This window comes from Solenopsis invicta, chromosome 11, assembly GCF_016802725.1.
Source record: "Solenopsis invicta isolate M01_SB chromosome 11, UNIL_Sinv_3.0, whole genome shotgun sequence".
In the NCBI taxonomy this organism is placed as follows: domain Eukaryota; kingdom Metazoa; phylum Arthropoda; class Insecta; order Hymenoptera; family Formicidae; genus Solenopsis; species Solenopsis invicta.
Window position 1 is genome coordinate 6,200,502 of NC_052674.1, and position 22,198 is coordinate 6,222,699.

Sequence of the window (22,198 nt, forward strand, 5' to 3'; positions counted from 1 at the left end):
TTTATTCTTAATTATGCATAGATAACCATACTCTTACGTTTGATCACTTTCAACCATCCGTATTATCTAATAAATGTGTATCGGTAGCAGTATTAAAAATGATTAGCGATATTTCGATTATAACTTACAAGGTAAAAATTTTCTGCCAATTCGGCGCGAGAGTTTTATATTCCGTTTGCGTTTGTAATCTTGAATTTACGAGCTCCAGAACGCAGAAAGGGTCACTTTTACCACCGAGATCAGCAGCTGCGAGGCCTTGCGCACGGTATACCTGCAAAAAGATGAATTAATTTAATAAACAGGTTTATGATATAAAATTTATTCAAAAAGTTGTTAAGTTTATTTTAATTTATTAGTATAAAAACCTTACAAAAGAGTCAGATTGTTTTTATTAAATTATTGAAATTGAGAAGGAAAAAGTGCTTTATAACATTACTTGATATAGAAATAATTTTTATTAATAGAAATAGTTTTTATTTGACTGACCTCAATTATTTTTTACATTTTTAATAACAAAATCAACTTTGTATGAGCTAGAAAATTATTCATTATGCCAATAGATTTTACGTAATTTAATTGTGTAAATAATAATTTTCAATGGTAACACAATTTAAATCGTATCTGTATCGCGACATTAAACTGGTTAAAAAAAAATTTAATCAATTCTTTTTCGAGAAGACCTTTTGGATAATTAGCGTTTAATGTAAAATTTATCATCTCAGCCCACTCGTGAAGCGACACACTTTTTATTCTGCGATCGAATATGCTTTACTAATTCATAACATTAAAAAGTCATTCCAAAATAAGCGCGTCATAATATTGAACGAAAAGTTATCTCATTTGCTTCGGCCCTCGCAAAACAATATTTAAATGTTAATATGTTATATTTAATTTACATGATAAACAATTATTTCATAATGCAAATGAATTTATTACTATCGTTATTATTAAATAACATATCCGTGTGAATTATAACGCTAAAGTTTGACAGCGTACTCTGCTTGTCAGATAAAATTCCATCATAGATGAATAAGTTTATAATTCAATAAAGACGAGTTTTCGGATCTATAAATATATTAGAGCTTCCCTTCGTTCTTGGCACGAGTATAATGGCTCAAAATTTGACGACCTATTTCAGGAACATTTTGTACATTAATTATTACTGTTCCCCCTTGACGTTTTAAAAAAAAAAGTTAACACTCCAACGTTAGCATGTTAACGCTATTAGCAATTAATGCTAAACATTTTTACTAATTTACCTTCACTGACAGGTGGCCTACGTCGCGTATCCTTTGAAAAGTGTTCATGATGGAATATCGTTGGATCAATTGTGCGCGTTCCATCGGCACTTCCTCGTGCGCGGCCAAATCGCTGATTGTCTCGCTGGCTGTGGTGCCGCTTATCGTCAAGAGTAAAAAGATGCTGCCCGAACCATCCTCGAGTTCGCGCCATAGCCGGTGCGTGGTCTCGCGCTCGAGGATCGCCAGATCGATTACCGTTTTACCCATTAGATCGTCCTGATGACTCCTATCTCTGTCCCAAACCGTCACCTCCAACTCTTGTCCCAGATACGGATCCTCGTAGAGGTGGAGGTCAAACTGCTCCAACCAAATTGGATTCAATGTTTTGTTAACGACTTTCGACTTGTATTTCTCCGTGCCGAGTCTGCAATTAGGATACGAGGACTTAGTTTTTATAGTGAAAGTTTCACAGTTTAACCAACTGTAGTTTGAATTGCTAATATCTCTGACATTTCATTCTGTTTAATTTCAATTTTACCATTATGTCAAGAATAGAACGATTTACGTTCTACGTAAACAAAATGGACAAATACGATATGGCAACATTATATTAATTATAATATCAACGATATCAATTTAAATTTATAACAATGTTAATTTGTATTTATTTTATAAATATTTAATAAACATGTTGAAAAGAACAAAATAATAAATTGATAAAAAAATTTTTTAAATAGATTGGACAATTAAAATATGCTGATAAAAAGTTTACTAATGTAGATTTACTAATATAAGTAAAAATAAATTTCATCATATTGAATTTATAAACAGAGATGAAATGAATCGGAGATAAATATCATAGCTTGATCAAACTGATTACTTTTATTGTTTGTATTAAAAGACATAATTTAATTTTTATAACAAGCAATTAGTATAAAAAAATAGTCAAATCAAAAAGTAAAATAATATAGATTTCTCTAAAGCAAATATCGAAGTGATATAAAAAAATTTTTAAACAAAAAAAAATTCATTTGCCGACAACAGAAAATAATCAGGATGATCAAGTATGCGTTTCATTTTGTAATATTGGATTTTATGTACCGAAATTTTACGTAAGGATCCGATAAACCATCTATGTCCATTGGCAATAAATTCTTTGCCTCCACGAGGACAATTGTCACCACCGAACTCCATATCTGCGACTTCAATCGTCTATTCACGTCCGCCAATCGATTAGTTCTCTGAAAATACTGCAATATGGAAAAATGGGACACTAAATAAAATTGCTAGGGAGACTAATGTAGGATTTGTGTACTACATAGCATAATTATTGCAAATGAGAAACAATAAGTGAAACTACACATTTGAATGATTGCTTGTTTGATGTTTTCTTTTTTTTTCTTTTTTTTTATTGAAAGAGTCTTAACTTAAAAAAACAATTTGTGAAGAACAATTTTTTGTAAATTTTCTTTCTTGAAATTTTAATTTTATTACAAATTTAAGTTAATTTAATTTTATTATTTCTATGTTTATTGTGTATTGCCGCAAAAAAATTTTTATTTAATATTTAATGCACATGTGGCTTTGAAAATCAAAATGTTTGATGTGGCTCTAACCCTATGGATATCCTCCATCTTCTCTTTCAGTCTTTCCAGAATATCGGGACGTTTGATCTCCTTTACTTCTAAAATACCGGGATCGTTTAAAATGCTTGAATTTTCCTCTCCGTGTGGCAATTCAATCTCTTGCTTGTTCAGCTGTGTATTCGAACTCGTTGCCTCAGCTCGATCCGATTTTGGAGGAACAGCCCGATTTCGCTGTCTTCGCCAATGTTCGGTCACTTTGCTCTCGTTCCTCGGCTCGTCAACTCTCGCGGTTCGCCAATTTTCCATCAATCTGCTCTCGAATTTCGGTTCCTCATCCTCTCCCTTCGCAGGTATAAATTTAAAATCATACGTAGGTTCCGGCATAGCATCTTGATTGATATCCGTCAAGTTGTCGGACGCGTCATCGAGCTGACAGTGCATTAACGTGTAGCCGGAAGGGGGTTTACGATGATCAGCGATCCACGTCTCGATCGGTTGCAGCCACGTATGCTTCTCCACGTTCTCCTCCCAGATTCGCTCCACCTGATCCTCCAGTATCCTCTCTATCACATCGACCTTTCGCTTCAGAGAGTTCTTTAATGAACCCTTTGCCTTCCGTTTCTTGATCCCAGGCAGGCTTTCGATGGACGGTCCTTCAACCACTCGCGTCTTTGAAACTCCTATCATTGCCGATGCTCCCTCGAGTTTCGATTTCTCGCTCTTGACAGCACTCGAACTTTCCCCTGTAATTTCACAAGTCACCTTGGCACATAATCCTTCGGTTCGTTTCTCCTTTAGAAGTTCTTTAAACGTTTGTCGATTCTTCGATTTTTCGCCCGCGACAGAACTCGATTCTTCTCTCGTGTTCTCCACGCGCCGAATATTCCTGTAAAAATTGCCATCTGACGCCAAGATGCCGGCGCTGCTTACGGCGACGTCGCCGCTCTTCGCCTCGACGAAGTTTCTCTCAAATTCATGTTTTGATACGGACCGATCTAATTCCGTGATAGAGTGACGTCTCTCTCGTCGATCCACGCAGGCCTTGTGGCGCAATTGCTTGGAAGGTTTGCCAATATCGGATGATTTGTCAATAGACACCTCATCTATTTTATTAGACACCATATTAGACGCTACGTGAGTTTCACACGCGGAGTCTATTTTATACGCGTCGCCGACGGAGTTCTTGCTCAACGTGGCCGTTGCCTCGGCTGCGATGTTATCGTTCCTAGACGTGACATCAATTTCCGACGCAACTTCGATCTTGGGCATAGTGTTAAGTTTACTCGCGACATTCCGTTTATTGTTAGATAAGAAATCTATTTCGGACGCGGTGGCCATGTTAGACGCAACGATTGCAGCTTCGATCGGATCTTCCCTCTGCATGGTATCAATTTTACATTTGTCGATCGTTATCTTCTTCGATGCGGTATCGACTTCGAGTGTATTGAGACCGGATACCGATCGAATGTACTATCAACTTGAAATTCAAGGATACATCTCCCCGGATGTCCTCTCCGCGAAAATTACTCTTGCGAGTGGAAATCGCTTTGAACGTTTCGTATCTTCTGCAAACACGATGGATGAATTGTGAATATTTTCCTTCGTGGAAAGCGTCTTTGTAACGCGTTATTTTCGTCGGTGGTCTTATTACAAATTCCCTGCTTCTCCTTACTAGCGAAGTTACTGTGAATTCGTTCTCATGTTTCATTCGATTGGCTTGCATCTTTCATGGACTCCATCAAACAGACGAAACCAGGTCTGAAGATGGTATCTGTTGTTTCTCACTCGCGGATTCATTACGTTGCGTCACACAGTATGCGATGTTACAATTCTTAACAAAAAGTATTTAAGTATGTTTTTGCGTAAAAAAGATATTAGTCATCGGACTTCATTATCCAGTGGAAATATACTATTTAACGCGATGACTATATATTTCTTATGCGATACGCAGAGAAGCTTCAAAAATTTTTTCTGTTAAAATTAATATTTTTCAACATCCAAAACGTCAGTTATGTACGTAAAACTTTTTATATGTCATATATTTATTATATTTAATTGATTATTATATTTTTTATATTTTATCATTTTTTATCATTATATTTACATTAATCAATTAATTATTTAATTATTTATCATAACTTTACAGTACACACTTCTTATAACGAGTTTTCGCACAGAAAGAAATCTTTTACACTAAGCACTCATCACAGATAATCTGAAGTGCTTTTCGCACTAAAGCTCACGTTTTATACTCGACGCAGTAACATCAGCCGAACGACACGCGCGAGAGAGGAAGAAGTGAGACAAGAAGTGTCTGTGAGCAGTAGATTTACACAGTGATTCACCTGTATCTTGTTAAAAAAAAAAAAAAATCGTAAAGTGCAAATCTAAGTACTTCCTTTCGACGATCGCAATGTCCGATATTGCCAATTAACGCCGGTGAGTCACTACGAAAGATACGAATAAAGTAATATAATTCGGTCACGCGTTTAGATGGCCAACATGGTCGGAAGTTGTATCGGGAACAAAAGTGAGCTCGTTACTAACGCACAATGGAATACATCCGCGCTGGGGCACGATTATCAAACATCATAGGCACCGTACTGATAAGCGCGAAGCACCTGTCGTGCTCGCAAAGCTAGACGGCAAAAGTCGTCTGACTACTAGTTCGTTCCTCATCGGCAACCTGCGAAGCATGCCGGCCAGCTGAACTTCGTCTCCCTCTCCATTTTTCACACTGGGAAAGTGATGTTATGTCAGCAAACATTGAGACATTGTGAATACACAATCGTCGTAACCGCGAGGCACGATACTCTGATGTTCTGACGTGTTTCTCAACTTTTTATAAAAAGGAAGATAGATATCGTATACAGTAATGACAAATTTGTTCAATATGGAACGGGAAAGGATTGTTCATCTAGTTGCACACTGACAAATAGATAGTTAAAAATTTATTTGTGTAATATAAATTTACTTCAGTAAAATAAATTTTTATTTACGGTGAAATAAAATTGTATTCCTAACAAACTAATTAATGAGAAAAATAAAATATATTTCTCAGAAATAAAATATATATATTTCAGTTTTGTTATTATAATCAAAATATTTTTGTAATCAATAAATATCAAAGAAAGGTCGTAAATAACATTTGTTTGTTAATTTTTTTACTTTTTTCGGTATATGTGAAAATAATTTTTTACATTCATCTACGCTCTGTTTTAAAATTATTTTATTTAATAAGATATATTTCTAACTCTTTAACTTTGTATTAAATATATCTTCATAATTAAATCTTTATTGAATCAAATTTCTAAAAAGATAAAGCTCGGGGTTGCATTTAATAATAAAGAATATTAACGTTTCGATCATTAATATTATCAAAGAAATCTTATCTCAAAGAAGATTACCTCGGATTATAGCAACGGATTACGACGAGCTATTAATATGTTCGGTGTGATATATGGGAATATATCACATGTAATATATAGAGGCGTATTACGTACGCTTATCATCCGACTTTATAGGTGCACAGAGTGTTCGATATCTATCAAATTTCAAATCATATTTTATCCGATGACCCTCGCAATCAACACTGTCTGAATGAAAATATAAAGAGAGATCGGATCATTCCCGAGTCATCAATTTCCGAGTAATCATGTATTTGTTCGATTGTATTTCATTTTCGTATACTTATTTTATTTTATTAATTTTTCAAGAGAAGATATTCGCGAATTTTAAATTAAATTTTGAAAGAGAAGGAATTGAGTATCTCTTTTTAAAAGCAAAATTACTTTAAACTATGTACAAATTGTACATTATAATCGAGTTCTAAGAGAAATATTCCAACATGAAAGTAATGCTTTTACTGCAGATTTGAAAATAATTATGTTAAACCATTAAAAAAGTATTTATTTATTTATTAAAAAATTATATTGTACATTTAAGATGGTTGCTAAAACATCAAAACTTTTTGCAATAATATTATCATGCTTAAATATTCTACATAATATTATTTTAGAAATCTAATATAAATTTATTTTTTTATTTGTATTTAATAGTTAAATTTTTATATACTGCAACAAGGTTGTTTTTCCCATGAAATACAATCTAATAAAAGCGTGATTAACATAATTAACTTTGATACCATTTATTATAATAAGAAATAAAAAAAAATATACATATATTAGATTTTACTATGACGCTTTTATATTAGTAAATCACCTGGCTCCGAGGCATATTTTTCATTAAATTGTTAATATTGAGATAAAATTAAAAAAATAAAAAATCTAGCAACCTTGTTAAGATAACGATCTCTACACAAAATAAACTGTCGACTGTTTCAGCTTTTATTTTTTTCCAGTAAGCTTTATTTTATATATACGGTCTATCACACAAAAGCGTCGGCTTCTAGACTACTTCAAGAGTAAATTACTAGGTGGCTCTACTACTGTGGTATTTGTTGAGGGGGGGGGGGACCATTATGCTTTGTGCTAAAGACCAAAGATCAGAGATGTCAATATTATTTTCCATTGTGATAAGAACACTGCCTCGAAATGTTTAACATACAGTGCACTCATTTTTAAAAATCACATGTTCTTATCAAAATGAAAAGTAATACTGGCGTCTACAATACAAAGCATAATAGTCTCTCCTACCTTTCAAAGAATACCGCAGTAGTAGAACCATCTCATAGTTTTCTCTTAAACCAATCTAGCTGATGCTCTTGTGTGACAGATTGTATACAGATTGTATCGTTTTCTATAGAATTTGTTCTTTGCGACTTTTTGATCTTTTTAGGTGTATGGAAAGAAATATGGTTTTGAATGGCAAGAAACAATCCTTTATTTAAAATTTGAGAGGGAGTTTTTTTTATTTGCTCTGCCATCAGAATTTTCCATCTAACGTTTTCTAAAGAAAATTTCTGCTGTCACGCTCGTATTTAAATAGACTGTATTTATCAAAAGTGTAACTTGTGTCATTGGGACTAACGCATACACCCACACACAAATTAAATAATGGAACCAGACTGTAGCTTATGCAATTGCGAAGTTTAGATGACCCAAGTGCAATCATGTGGAATAAGTGTGACGTGTTGTTGCGAGAAGATCAGGCAATTACATAAATTACTGTAAATAAATTGGATTTAACGCTGGAGAACTCCCATTTAGTTACTCCGCACGGAATGGCGTTTAATAATAGTTAATACATAAGTAGAGCTCCCGCGCGATAAGGGCCAGGCCTTGCACTCCACTTTCAACGACAAGTCGATACCGTAATACGAACGCGGGCGCGTACTTCCCTCACAACCCAGTTTCCCATTCTTCACGTACACGCTATAAATATACGTATGGCACATCCATCTCTCCACCAAGAACCCAAGAGAACGATCGACGCGATTACTTATTGTTAGTTTACCACCTGCTTAATCCTTTACTACTAGTGAAGCTACCTTCTTGTTCACTTCTTCAATTTCTTTTATATTTTTAAATATATTTGTTTATATATTATATATAATCGATTAATTGTCTTACAAATAAGTAAATGGAAAATGGAGGATGAAAGATAAAAAAAGTTTTTTTAAATAAATCTGCGGGGATTGAAAAGGACAATAGTAAAAAGTACCTGTTCTTTTTCTTGTTGATTTCTCGGCCAAAGTGTGGCTGTCAAGTAGATTTCGCCTAAATGTTGCTTTGGTCTAACCGGATCTTTAAGTTCTAACGTTATATCCTGAGAATGCCCTAGATCGAGTTGCGTAAGGTCCAGCAGAGCTGCCCCCATAAAGTCATCCTGCAGGCCCCAATCGTAATCGAAAACCTGTCAATACATAGAATGTTTAGTGATTATTAGAACGCGTTAGATAATAAAACACAAATAATTATTTAATAATTATTTAACTTAATAAGACTAATACATATTATTTTTCAAATATCTAATTACGTTTTATTAAACAGTCTAAATTGCCGTGAATTAAATTGAGATTTTTAATAAAAAATGTACATTAAATTGAAATGAGATTTTTTAATAAAAATTGAAAAAATGAAAAATGGATGTCGACACATTTAGTCTTTCTGCCATTTTATATATATCCGAAATTTTGATGTAATAAGAAAACCGATAAATATACCTTGATAGTAAGTGGCTGAAAAGGATCTTCTATAGGCAAGGTGACACTTTCGTCCCAAACTGGATTTAGATCGCGATGAACGGTTCGCGATTTGTGTAGCAATCGCCCTGAGCATTTTACTTTCACATAAGGATCGCTGGCGCCTAAAACCATAAAGCAAACCGCAAATCATAAAGCGAACCGTAAATTTTATACTTCGTAAAATTTACGGTTATGTGACAAAAATGTAACAGATCTTTAGTTTCCCCACAAATTGACTCGAGATACGTTTTACTTAATGGCATAAAAATGACGACTTTGTTCACATAACTTTAGATGAATTTTAAATATTGTGCTTTCATGATATTTCCAAAGCAATTATGATAACTTTTTTCGCGATTTTTTTATCAAAAAGATACGGATACAAATATATATCTTTCTCCTTCAGTAAAAAATAGGTGAAGTTCTCTATGTTTGTCTCCTACCGCATCTATCCATCGCAACGAGATTTGCGCCTCTTCTTATGTGTAAACGAAGTTGGAAGAAGGCATGTTGCCTCAAAGCCTGTTCTCGTTTTCGCGTCATCTCGTCGTGGAGAAAGTCCCCATCCTGGCTGAAGGAACCCAGAGGTTCCTCGCCCTCCTTCTGGAAGCTCACAGATCCTTTGGAAAATCCTTCGCCGCATTTTCCGGCGCTGTCTTCTTGCACGATCACAGGCTTTTCTCTGCTACTGCGCGCTAACGGAGATTCTGCGCATTCAAAATATGCCGAGATGCACATACTTCCTTACTATCGGTTTTACCACTCAATATGATAATGATATCCATGATTTTCATCACAAATGTAATTATTGGAAACAGATTGATTTTGTCTTATCAAGTGTCTTCTGAGATTATCAGATATTTAAATATGATTCATTTTTTAGTTTTCCGATAGGCTACATTTAACATCCTTTAATTAGTCATATCTTTAGTCTTAGATAGTTCTTGTTAAATTTTTAAGAAATTTAAAATATAGGTATACATTGAATACACCCAAATTCAAATAAATTGTATAGTTCATTAGAACTTGCAATTTATGACGTTATATACCACTGCGAAGTCGAGCGAGAAAAAATTAGAAATTGGGAATAAAGAAGTTACTAAAAAAATTTCCTCAGAAAATACGAATGTAATTAAGCGAGGAGTAATTTATACAATTATCGCATGTATTTTAATTGCGAAAATATATTTTAAAAAAATCACTAAACACTGATGCTTCCATAAAACAGGAACAAGAGAATTCTTTGTACAGGACGGCAGCCTAAATGGAACTAATGCAAACTAAATGGAACAAGAGAAGTCTTTCGGGTTAATCTGTCTAAGTATGGTGAAACACGCCAGCATTCGTGCTTCATTTCGTGGATCATTTCTGATCAATCGATATAATGAGGTCTAAACGTGCCGCGCATGTCGACTTTTGGCGTTAGGTATAAATTGAACGCTCGATATTCTCATCCGCACGTGAGATTCTCTCTCTTCTCCGAATAAATCCACATTATTACCAAAAGCACTATACAATTGCATCCTGGTAATCAGCATTGTGTACAATTTGAATAAGTAATTATTTGCACGCAAATTATGTAGAGCTATTCGCGTTGATTGTTGATCGTGTCAATTATATTATTTTAGTTAATCGCTCTTTAGAAGATAATCGGTATCATTTACACGCACTTGTACGAATATTTATCTCTCTAAATTTTTTTCTATATATCTTAATATATTATTTTAACGTATTTTTACGCAGATATATTTTAAATAAATCTGTGGTTATCAACTGATTCATTTTTTAAAGAGCGTTCATTTAAATTTGCATTCGTATTCCAATGTCCCACCAGGTTATTAATTTGCGCGGCGTAACTCTTTTGCAAGAAGGATCAACTGCCAAGTTGAATGGTTTGTTAATAAACTTAATTAATTCACCTAAAAATGAAATTGCAATTTTCGAGCAAACGGACGAACTGACGAATTTCAATTATTCAAATGAATTTGACAAATATTCTTCAATACTTTTCTCTCTAAATTTTAATTAATAAAATTTTACTGGCTTGCAGTGCTATACTCATAACTGTGATCATCAGTGACTATTCACTCTTCTTCATTGATTCTCAAGGGAGAATACTGATCGCATCTTTCAGACTCTTACTATTTGACTATAGTCAGTGACTATATCAGTTGATAAGTACAATAGAAAAATTGGACTAATTCACCATTTTTCAGTGAATAATACACTGACTTCGATTTAATGGATAGATTGCATCAGTGTGACCTAGACATAATTTCAAAGGTTAAATTTTTTAAACTCTCTTTAATAATCATCGGCATCATAGATTAGTGTTTTTCAACTTTTCTCATATGAAGTTAACTTCGAATAAGAAAAATTTGTAATTGCATAAAAGAACAGCAACATTTGATAAATTGATATAAAAGAGAGTCATTCTTTCATAAGAATAATTACTTTACAAAAATTATGCATAAAATGTAAATAAAGATATGGTATTTAATATATTGCAGACATATTTCAATTCATATCATAAAAACAGGAAATGAAAAACAGCGTCAGGGATTATAGGTAATATAAATAAATCGATGAGAACAGAAGCTGCTTTTTTTAAATTAATATTCAAGACTTTGTTTTTTGAAACATTGAGAATGCTTTAAATATTTGCATAATTAAATTAAAGCGATATTTGATTTTTATTTGCTCATTGTTATTTCCCCATGTCCACTTTAGAGGATAAAATTCCGATTAAAAAATTAAAAAAAAAACTAAAGTTGGCGATCTCATCGATTCATTAATACTAAATGATAATAATATTTAAATAATTAAAATATATAGTTATAATAAAAAAATTATTTAAGTACGTATGTATAATTAATACAAAAAAGAAAAAAATATTAATATATTTTATTTCTTAAAAAATGAACATTTATAAGAACAGACTCGACTTCTTTTGCAGTACTAAACAGAACACTTAACGACGCACTTAATGCATTAATATCTCGTCAAATATTGGTTGAAAAGCATTGCTGCAAACGATGCAAACAGCTCTCTATTTAATACTTCATCGTCGCATGACAGTAATGATCCAATTCACTATGCATTTAATGCTGCGGATATGTCAAAACATTGTGCGTATGCAATTATAGTGTCACGAGAACGTTTCGTGATAAATTCTTTCCGCCTTGTATACACATAGATCGTCCGACGTAATTCTTGAAACTTGTCTATTGCCATTTGTGATAACATTACTCTTATACATTAAAAAATTCAAAATACATTTACATATAGATTACATTTACGTATTTCTTAATTTCTACATTCTTTTTTCCTGCACAATGAAAAATTAATTTAAAGCTTTTTAAATCGATTTATTAATACGTTTGTTATTAATAAATTTGTGATATTTTTTCGATTTTTTAACTTTTGTCTTGTAACTTTTATAGAGTTGTTCCGTTTAATTGGATAAAGATAAATCAAAACTGTTTTGTTTGAAAATTCACACGCGAGTTTGTAGATATGCACTGTGTTGATATGCAAGGCTGTAGATATGGAGGCTATCAGAGGGAACTGTATAACCAGGTCATCAGGGCGCAAAAACGTTACACATTCTTTTAAATCTCATATTTCTTTCGCAGATCTAAAATACTTTTTTATTAGTTACTTAATTCAATCATAGTATCTGTTCTTTTAGATGAGGTAAATTTGGTACAAACAATAATAAGTTCGATATTAGTGAATAACACGAGAAATAAGTAGCCACTGAGAAGCTTCTAGCATCGTCATAAAATTTGACGTTTAAATTAATTTAGATTTTTAGCTTTATTTTACGATTGCGTTTTGAGTTCAATAACCATATCTGCAGTTTATAAAACAGAAAAATATATTTAACAATTGATGTAAAAATATTAATTGAGCATCACGATTCGCTTCGACCATGACATTTCCTCTTATTTCTTGTGTAAATTTAATACAAATTAATAAGATCGGTTAGTAAGAAGGGGCACATCGTCGCTCACCTGGGCGATTGAGGCAGTGCCTAGCCGGGCTCGCAGTGGCCGAGGAACTTCTGCTGTGCTCGGAAGAGTAATCGGCGGCATAATCGGACTCGATTCCTGGATTCTTGAGTTGACTGCTGTCCTGCACGCTACCGGCATCCTTGGACTTCTTCCGCTCCTTGCTCCTACTGCGAGCCCAGCGACTCTTCAGAGTCGCGAAGAAAGTGTGTGTGCGCTGGGCTACCGACACCGTGCCATGATGACGATGGTGCCGGTGATGATGGACGATACCGGACTCGCCCGATCCATCACCCTGCCCCGATCCCGCTTTCTCACTGTCCCGGAGCTCCGTGGCGCTTTTCGAGAGCTGACGGCTCCCGTTCAAGTTCAGTCTGGATCTCTCTTGGGCGATAGTATTACCTGCAAGCCGAAATACAATTCCGGATCAAGTTGCGGTACCGGAGAATGCACGGGAAGAAAAAGTTTTGCTGGCAAAACTTGTCGTGGCAAACCTTATCATGCGGACAGCGAAGACTAAACAAAGTAGACAGCAAACAGAATAAATAAAGTACAAACACCTTTAATGACGCTAATTTGATTTAGTGCACACGGATGGCTTAACAAACACTCCGTTTCTCGATAAACTTTAATGTATAAATGTAGTTGTGTAATTTCCATTTGTTTGATTTGCCGCAATCTACGATAGCCATTTACGTTTAATTAAAGAGTTTAAATAAATTCTTGAATTACACGCCATTCTACATTAATGCAAACCATTTTAAATCCATATTTTTTTTTAGAAAAGTCATTCGTTATAAAACTATGGAAAATTTTCTGTTTTATATGAATCTATATGTTATTGAACTCACGCTATTTGAATAATTCTTTTATTTTTAACAACGAATATGAATGATTCGGATTTTCGAATAAGAGCGAGGTAATACTATAATACTTTGAAATCCCAAATTAAACAATTTTGTTGCTAACAAAATGCACACGGTATCAAGTATTTGCAACATTTTTAGATAACATTTTTAGCCGCGGTAGTTGTGCGAGTTTCCAACGGAGAGATACAAATATTGAGTACGAAAATATTTGTTAATCGATATCGGTGCACATTCCAATATGTTGAACACTCTGCACCAAACTTACTCGAAAATTGTTATTCTAATTCTCCCTCTCTGTTCACGCTGTATTAGTAATTAAATATTTTATGATATGATTACACACATCTGCAGATTAGCGAGTGTTGTTTGAGAATTATAAGTAATTCCCTAGGTAATTTTGTGCGCTGAACACGAATGTTGCCGCAAAAATCAATATCAAAATTATGCAAGAAACTTATAATTCTAAAACAACTTTTAACATCCTTAATTTTGTAGGTCTTATTCAAATACCATTTTGTTTATATTTTGTAAGTCTTTGTGTTATGTATCGAGTACAAATCAATCATTTTAACTTTTTACGCCTCTCCAATGACAAAAGTCATCGCAATATTTCAATATTTTTATATTGGAACCAATAATGAAAAGTTAGTCATTTTATTATTATTATTTTTGAATACTTAATTTAATTATTCCACCATATAAAAAATATATATGTTTAATATTTAGAAATTCATTTTTATTAATAAACAACTTAATTTTATTAATTTTTTATTTAACACATATAAAAGATATTTTGGAATAAAGAATGTCGAGAAAAACTTTTAATTATTTTACGATTTATTTGATCTGTAACATAATTTTTACTTTATCAACCCAGTTTTATTTACTGGATGAAGAAAATACTATTTTATAAAACAAGTATTGTCCATCCTTGGCCAAATTGAAAGCACGTTGATGTAACAAAGCGGAAACCGAGTGAGCTTGGACTCTGAATGGACATAAAGAAAAATACACAATGCTTTTAGAAGAATTACAAGGGAAATACATTATATGTACTCACATGTAAGCATATCGATCCGTCTGTATTATTAAACATAGTAATACGCATCATAATGTCTTTAAAAGGCTTAGCATACTTTCCATTATATTCCAAGAACGATGATGTGTCCCATAATCGATATAAATTTCCGATTCTTATAACAGCTGGTACGGTATTTATTTATTGAGAAATGCTCTTTATGTTAAAAAATTATTAAAAGAGGGTTGTAAAGGAGGAATTGTTATATCTAAATTATATCGCTTTTATTAAGAGTAATAAGCTCTTATTGGACTTGCGAAAAAATATATACTGCTTCAGCAAGAAAATAATTTGTGATTAAAACTCAGTTATAACGTTTTGACATAAATTTAATGTATAGACCACCCAATACAGCCATAATTTTAATTAAATTTTTTGTTAATTTTGCAGCCGAGTTTTAGATAGGGAACTGTGTTGTAAAATATAACGCAAGATCACGCACTTGTACATTCTGGAAATTCCGGAAATGTGGAGGCTAAATGCATTCGCCGTTTATTGGATTTGTCTTCCTTTTGTCGGAAATCGTCTTAACACGCTAATGTATCGTTGAAATCAATCTGGTATTCCGGACATCTAGCTGGAGTATTGCCTTCCACCGGCACGTCCCATAGGAGAAATCCAATAGTCATTTTATAGGACGTATGAAAAATTTGTTTACAATCTTTTCAGTCGTAAAATTTTACAGATTATCTAGACACCAAGAAATTTTTGTGTACCGCTAAATAAATTATTTAGAAAAAATAAAAATGCAGGAAAACTAGCTATACATCCAGTTTTTATTACTCTCTCAGGAAATTACATTCTTAGATGTTCTTGACTGCAACATTTTATGTATTTTTTCTGTTTTACATTTTATTATTAATTTTTAAAAGATTTTCTTAATTATTCTTAATTATTTAACTAGTAATTCTTGTCGTAAGATTTAGAGAACAGCTGTTTAAAAAAATGACACAGTTGCCAACCATTTTCAGCTCTATTATGTTAAGTAATCGTTTTTATTAATTCCTTCCGCAAAAGTGAGATTTATTTAATGCAGTACACGCCATCATATTACAGTATTATATTACTCACTCGTAGGTGTTGGCTCACTGTCCTCCGATCCAGCGAGTAACTCCACACTTTTGCTCATCTTAGCCTCCGAAAACGCGAATTAGTTCTCGAGACCGTTGCTTGCAGGGCTTTAGTCTCTTCTTGAAGTGCACCAACCCGCCGCATTCCGATAGCATGTTTCCACCGATGGATTAATGAGACCCAACAGCGTCGACCGACCGGCACATATTCTTCCGACTTCGCAGTGTCCACGTAATACCCGGTGATGTCAATGACTTCTGTAGCATCATAACAAGAGTTTCCTTTTCTTCTTGTAATATTGATTAGCCGTACAGCTATAGCGTGTATTTTAATATGCAGCTAATTTGAGTCTCCTGAGACTTTCCCCTTTCTGTTGCCACATCATTTAGGGCACCAAGGTATTAATTAAATAGCTTTCTGCGTTAATTATTGTTGTGCTGTTATATGTCAGAAAAATAGGGGACGTTCCCTGTTTTGCAAGTGGTAGTGTGTGTTGGCGTGTGAGGTTTGTGTGTTGGCGTGTGAGGTTTAAATTAAAAAAGTCATGTGGGGCGACAGGTAACTCGCACTAGTAAAATACAAATTGTTTCATAGCCTGAGGTAAAACTAAGAAAATTACATGCAAAAATAAATAGAGAGAGAAAGAGAGAGACGGAGACTGTGGAACAAAGTTTTCTTTTACCTAAGGTTTATTTTTTTGTTAAATTGTTTAAATTTCCGAGATTAAACGTATCTTTGCCCTTTCGTAAATTTACAACAATCTTGTATACATAAGATAAAATATAGAAGTAATAATTTATTAAACAAAAGAGATAATTACATTTTTCTATAATGCGATTATTTAAAAAAAATGAAATTTTTGATTTTATTGCGCTTTATGCGATAATGCAATACTTCCAGTCATAAGTGTTTTCGATTTTAAATTACTATTCATAAACAAACGTCGCCTGCTCATTAACCAAATCCATGTTACTAATTGTTAAATCCAGAATTGTAATGGAAACTGCTATTGCTTGTCTCCGGCTTATGCAGCGGTATTTGCGATTACAATTTAACTCGAGATTACGTCGGCATATCTGGCTATATGCTCGCTGTAGAATCCAATTAGCGTGTTTGTGTAAATTTCGTGAAAACTTTGACTAACTTTTGAATGGATCATGAAATGACGAAGCCCTCTTGGGAGTATTAGACAGCCTCTTGTATATTTATGTGTTTATTATACACCAAATTCCATGCTTAGCATGGAAATTTGGTATCAACATCAGAGGGGATATAATAAAGGAGCATTTTCAGCCCACAATTTTACTGCTAATTTTAACAACCAATTTTCAAAATGAACAGTCAATTTTATTTTAACCTAAATATCAAACTAAATTATCATTTAGCGCTTGACATCCTGTTTACGATATTAATTCCACTTCATTATCAAGTTGAGATTCTATTGAGTAAAGTCAACCTGTTAATTGCGGAAGAAAAGTTTATTATTTATTTATTTATTCTTTTGAAATTGAGTTTGCAAAGAGAATTAATTTCTCGGAACACGTATAACTCGGACATTACAGACATCTTGAGGTTTCTGTTGAAGGAAGAACAATTGTCAATTCATCGAGAGAGTGTCGTTAAAGTTAAGTTTGCAAATTTATCTAAATTGCCTATGAAATTCATATGGCTCGTTCGAGTGATTAGATTTGCGCTTGCAGTGAACTTCACGTCACTACTACGAAATAAATACCGAAAGATAGCGCGGTACGCTTTGAAGAAATTTATGCCACTACAACTTCATCGTGAATGTAATCCTCTTTAAGTTAAATTAGCAAAGTTAGATCGTGTTATACGCGCTGCTTCCGAATGTCAATGTAAAACTTTAAATAATGGCATTTAACATTTCGAACTATTGTTCATATTGGAACTATCGTACGAAATGTCACGAACGAGCGATAAAGCGAGTGATAAAATGAATCATTGCGTCATTATTATTTAAACTGTAATTTAAAATAATGTACAAATCGTTTCGAAGTTAAAACGCATCGTAATTTTAAAATATTACGAAAGATATGGCCGTGCCCTTGTTTCGCGAGAAATTTTTCAGAAACTGAATTTTTAGAGGTAAAACGACGAAAAGCCATAAAAACTCGCTGGCTGGTTGAAACACGTCGGTCGATATACAACACCATCAAACACGCCAGACTGTCGTACAGCTTTAATCACATTGATCGCCAGTGCTCATCACTAACTAACTACTAGTTACGCTCTTCCACGCGTAATTGCGTGTTACTGATACGTTATATACGTTATATACATAAAATTTTTTTAATTTCATAATGCAAGAGAAAGGCTCGAGCAAAAACTGCTAACAATCTTCGGTATCGCATGAACTAAAAAAGAAGTGGTTTATTACATACAAGGACTAAATAGTGCATAGACGCCTAAGAAATACACTGCTTGTTTTATTAACGAGAGATTAATTTTTTTACCAGTTGTCTTTATAGATCGTTGTTGGAACAAAGTCATACTTAGGTCAAGAAATGAAATGTATTATTCTTTTAGCAGAGTACCTTTGTATTGATTATAGAAGTAATGTTGAAGAAAGAAATTTTACTCTTTTCGCAAATTGCTCCCTGTTTCCCGAAACTTTATCGTGTTTCTCAGCCAATTTAATTGCTTGCTTTAAGTATCATCAAATCATTGTAAGCAGTTTTGAAGAGCAGGGTGAGAAGTATAGAATGTCTCTTTCAATATTTTTTAAAAGCATCTTGAAAGATGTTTTGCTAGAAGAACGATACAATATTGCACTGGTATCTACTCAAGCATCGTCTTATTTTATTTCAACAAATGTAAAATCTATTAAAAACAAAGGAATAGGCCAACCTTTTTTGAATAATAAAATAAATAGTGAATTTTCCGGGTGTTCACATTATTTTGTTTGTACTTCCTATTCAAAGTAGTTGAGATAATAATCGAATCAGAAGAATAAATTTTCATTACAAAGTTATTAATAAATATTTAAAATTTAAATTGGAGATTTAAATAAAGTCTAAAAATAACATTTAAATTAGAGATTTAAATAGAGAGCTCGAAAACCATGTTTAAATTACAGATATAAATATAGTCCAAAAACAACATTCAGGAAGAAGAAAGGTAAATCTCACTTTTTATGCTATTAAATGGCTAAATTTAAACAAACATAAGCTTACCATCCAGTGCTTTTTTTCTACAGAAACAAGTATTACTCTCTACTGAAGCATTACTTTAGTTACTTCAAACTTGATAACTTAATCGAATAAATTGAACCATTCGAAAATTGAGTTGAAATGTCAATTGAAATCCAATATGTTTTACCTGAATAAGTTTTCTTTATATTTGGCTCTTATTTGTCTTGATTAATTTGCGCCCTGTGTCAGTCTTAATTATGAAATTGCTTTCGAACGGAATTCAAAAATTTTTACCAATAAATGCGAAAATACGAGCGTCAACTTTATTAATGCACGTCTCTACGATAACATCAGACGTTACTACAAATTGCATTTGTGTTATCTAATCTGATCACGTAATTTTAACCACGCTCAATAATAAAAATACATTTGAATAAAGTTTCGATAGAAAACGCATTACAATCTCAAAAGTTTGCAGTCTTTTAATGGCCGGATTATCTCAGAAACAGAAGATGCAAAGCTCACGAGTGCTCGTTAAACCACTTTTTTTTTGACATTTGAGAGATCTCTTTTGAAAATCGATGCGCATAAACTGTCTTGCAAAAAAACGCATTTCTTCAACTCAATGCTGAGAAGAAGTCTCCTTCAATATTCATATAGATCTATTTTTCGCCTGTCTGATTTCGTTCGGAATAAAATAAAGTCTTTTTCAGGTTTTTTCTTTTTGGATTCTTTTTCAGCGACGTACGATGAAACAATTTTTTCTTACAAGAGAAGGATATATTCTATTTTCCTATTTTCTCTTCCTATTTTCTCTTCCTATTTTATTTTATCCATCGATGCAACACAATGTATTGCATAAGCTTATTGAAAAGCTTTCAAAAAGACAGAAAGTATTATTAACTTCCCGCAAAACCAATTCTCTCGAAAAACAAAATATCTCTTTTACCCTACATTTTTGCGTCGAGGGTTTTCACTTTACTCCCGATTTTGCCGTGATTTCGACCGCACCTCGTAAACTAGCCCCCAATCCTAATTATCCTCGTCCGTGCAAGTACCGAAACAAGTTATTTCAACGGTATAATTACTCGCGGAAACTTGCGGTGACCTTTACGCAGGCGATAAACCACAACCACGTTTCAACGCTATCAGTTTCGCTTCGGTGCACCGATATCTACGTCCGTCTAGTGCGCAATATTTTCTTTTCGAGTTCAACTTTTTACCCGCTTGTTCGCTATGGATTTAATAAGTTTTCCCCCCACGAGATGCGCGAGTGCAAGTTGAGACGCGCGAATCTTCGGGCGGGTGGGATCGATAGCGCGTCTGATTGAGAAACTTTTGCAAACCTCCGCGTCTTTGATGCTTCATGTTAATTATTGCTTCTTATCAATGGTAGCTAAAGTAATCGACAATATAAATTGCTTAAACTTGAAAATTAAAAGAAATGGACGATGACGGCGAAAATTAATCGGAATTAATTACTCGTACGCGCACATTTCTCTTTGTTTTAATCTTCAAGCGTAATCTCGATTATAATAATATAAGATTTATAGTCAAAATTTTACGCTCAAAAAAGAAGCATTTAACTTTTTTTAATGTTTTATTTCTGTCTTTGTTTTTTTAAATACTCGAAAATATTTTTTATTTCAAACTGTGTTTAGCACTTTAAAGCACTAAAACGTTTGAAGATGAAAGATTTCAGTTTTAAACGTTTCAGTGTTTTAAATGTAAACATTGAACCGTATGAAACTAAAACATTTTTAGCTACTCAAAAACGAAGACAGAAGTAAGCTATTTAATCTTAATGTTAAACGTTTCTTTTTGGTGATAATAGTATTATATATACATCGTATTATATAAATGTTAAAATACATATGTATAAGAAAATGACACGTTTATTCTACTACTTTTACCTTAAGAGGTCATGTATATCTAGACGGATCGAGAGTTTAACTTTATAAATTTTTTGCGGGAAAACCGAAAGAAATAGAGCAGTCGTGTTTATTTGAATTTAAAAATCATAGATACTTTTCCCTATTTGACATTTAAATTTCATTTAAAAAATAATATAAATTGACGTCGTTATCCAAATTTTCCTAAATCATGTTTTTAAAAACGTGTGACATCTGAAAGACGTCTTGAAATTATATATATATATATTTTATACTAAAAACTAATATTTGACGATTGAGGATTTTTGAGCTTGAATAACAATGCTTTTTTATATTTTTTAATAAAACTTAAATGTTAAATAGAGGAAAATATGATTTTAACAATGGAGTACGACCTCTATCTCTTTTCGTTTTTATGCATATGAGCCTCTTTAATATGCAACGTATCTTGCAACAACTTTTTTGCTACAGTAATAAAACGAAATATAAAAATATTTTACCTCACCGTATTTTATAAAGGTCTGAACTAAATTTTGTAGATATTTTACGTGAAATATCACCAACATCCCATACCAATACCCAAGGGTTAAAGAAAAGACGAACGACCCCATTTTCGCAGGCATATGTTCTACTCGACTTTACACACTGTCCGCATTTATATCCCATATTTAATGCCAAGTACAGCCGTCTGATTTCAAGGCTTGTTCGGCTTCTGTGGAAATCGCTGTCAATGTCATGAGAATTAAATAGTCGCATCTAACAACAGTCGACATAATAAATACGAATCTGTATCTTCCCGGCGGTTGGTTCGTGACTTGCTGACCATTACTATTTTTTTGTGATACAAAAAAACGACCAAATGGCATGTGCTGAAGGCACACATAGGCGGAGAAAATGACGAAGCTGTATGAAACTGCAATTTGCCAGCAGTTGCACTTAAGAGTATCACGCAATGCACTCTCAATTAATTTCTTTTTAATGACTCGCTCAAGTCGTCGACCAAAGTATAAAAATCTTTTGGAATTATTTATATCGGGTTTCTCAGTATACACTTTCATTCACGAACTCCCAGGTCACGACAAAATTATTTTTCCACGAGAGTACCGGGCAATTAGCACTTCCTGAGACGCATTTAAACGTTGATTTAAAAA

General features: G+C 33.2%; 2 protein-coding genes across 19 annotated transcripts in view; one reads left to right on the forward strand and one right to left on the reverse strand.

Annotated features, from left to right (window-relative positions):
- LOC105200665 (PRKC apoptosis WT1 regulator protein) overlaps positions 1-22,198 on the forward strand; it is a 103,808-nt gene that overhangs the window by 66,210 nt on the left and 15,400 nt on the right. The gene's annotated exons all lie outside the window — the stretch shown is intronic.
- LOC105200621 (multiple C2 and transmembrane domain-containing protein) overlaps positions 1-22,198 on the reverse strand; it is a 34,532-nt gene that overhangs the window by 11,177 nt on the left and 1,157 nt on the right. For 4 of the 11 annotated variants that reach the window (XM_026132557.2, XM_026132555.2, XM_026132556.2 and 1 more), the window contains exons 2-9: positions 16,004-16,260; positions 12,989-13,387; positions 9,416-9,679; positions 8,952-9,094; positions 8,450-8,641; positions 2,343-2,491; positions 1,260-1,665; positions 129-271 (exon numbers count right to left, since the gene is read on the reverse strand). In XM_026132557.2, coding sequence (XP_025988342.1) covers positions 129-271; positions 1,260-1,665; positions 2,343-2,491; positions 8,450-8,641; positions 8,952-9,094; positions 9,416-9,679; positions 12,989-13,387; positions 16,004-16,061 — 1,754 coding nt within the window. In that variant the 5' untranslated portion in view covers positions 16,062-16,260. Of the gene's footprint in view, positions 1-128; positions 272-1,259; positions 1,666-2,342; positions 2,492-2,857; positions 5,824-8,449; positions 8,642-8,951; positions 9,095-9,415; positions 9,680-10,174; positions 10,709-12,988; positions 13,388-16,003; positions 16,261-22,198 lie in introns of those variants that run through there. The other 7 variants (XM_011168272.3, XM_011168259.3, XM_026132558.2 and 4 more) reach the window with 6 other exon arrangements.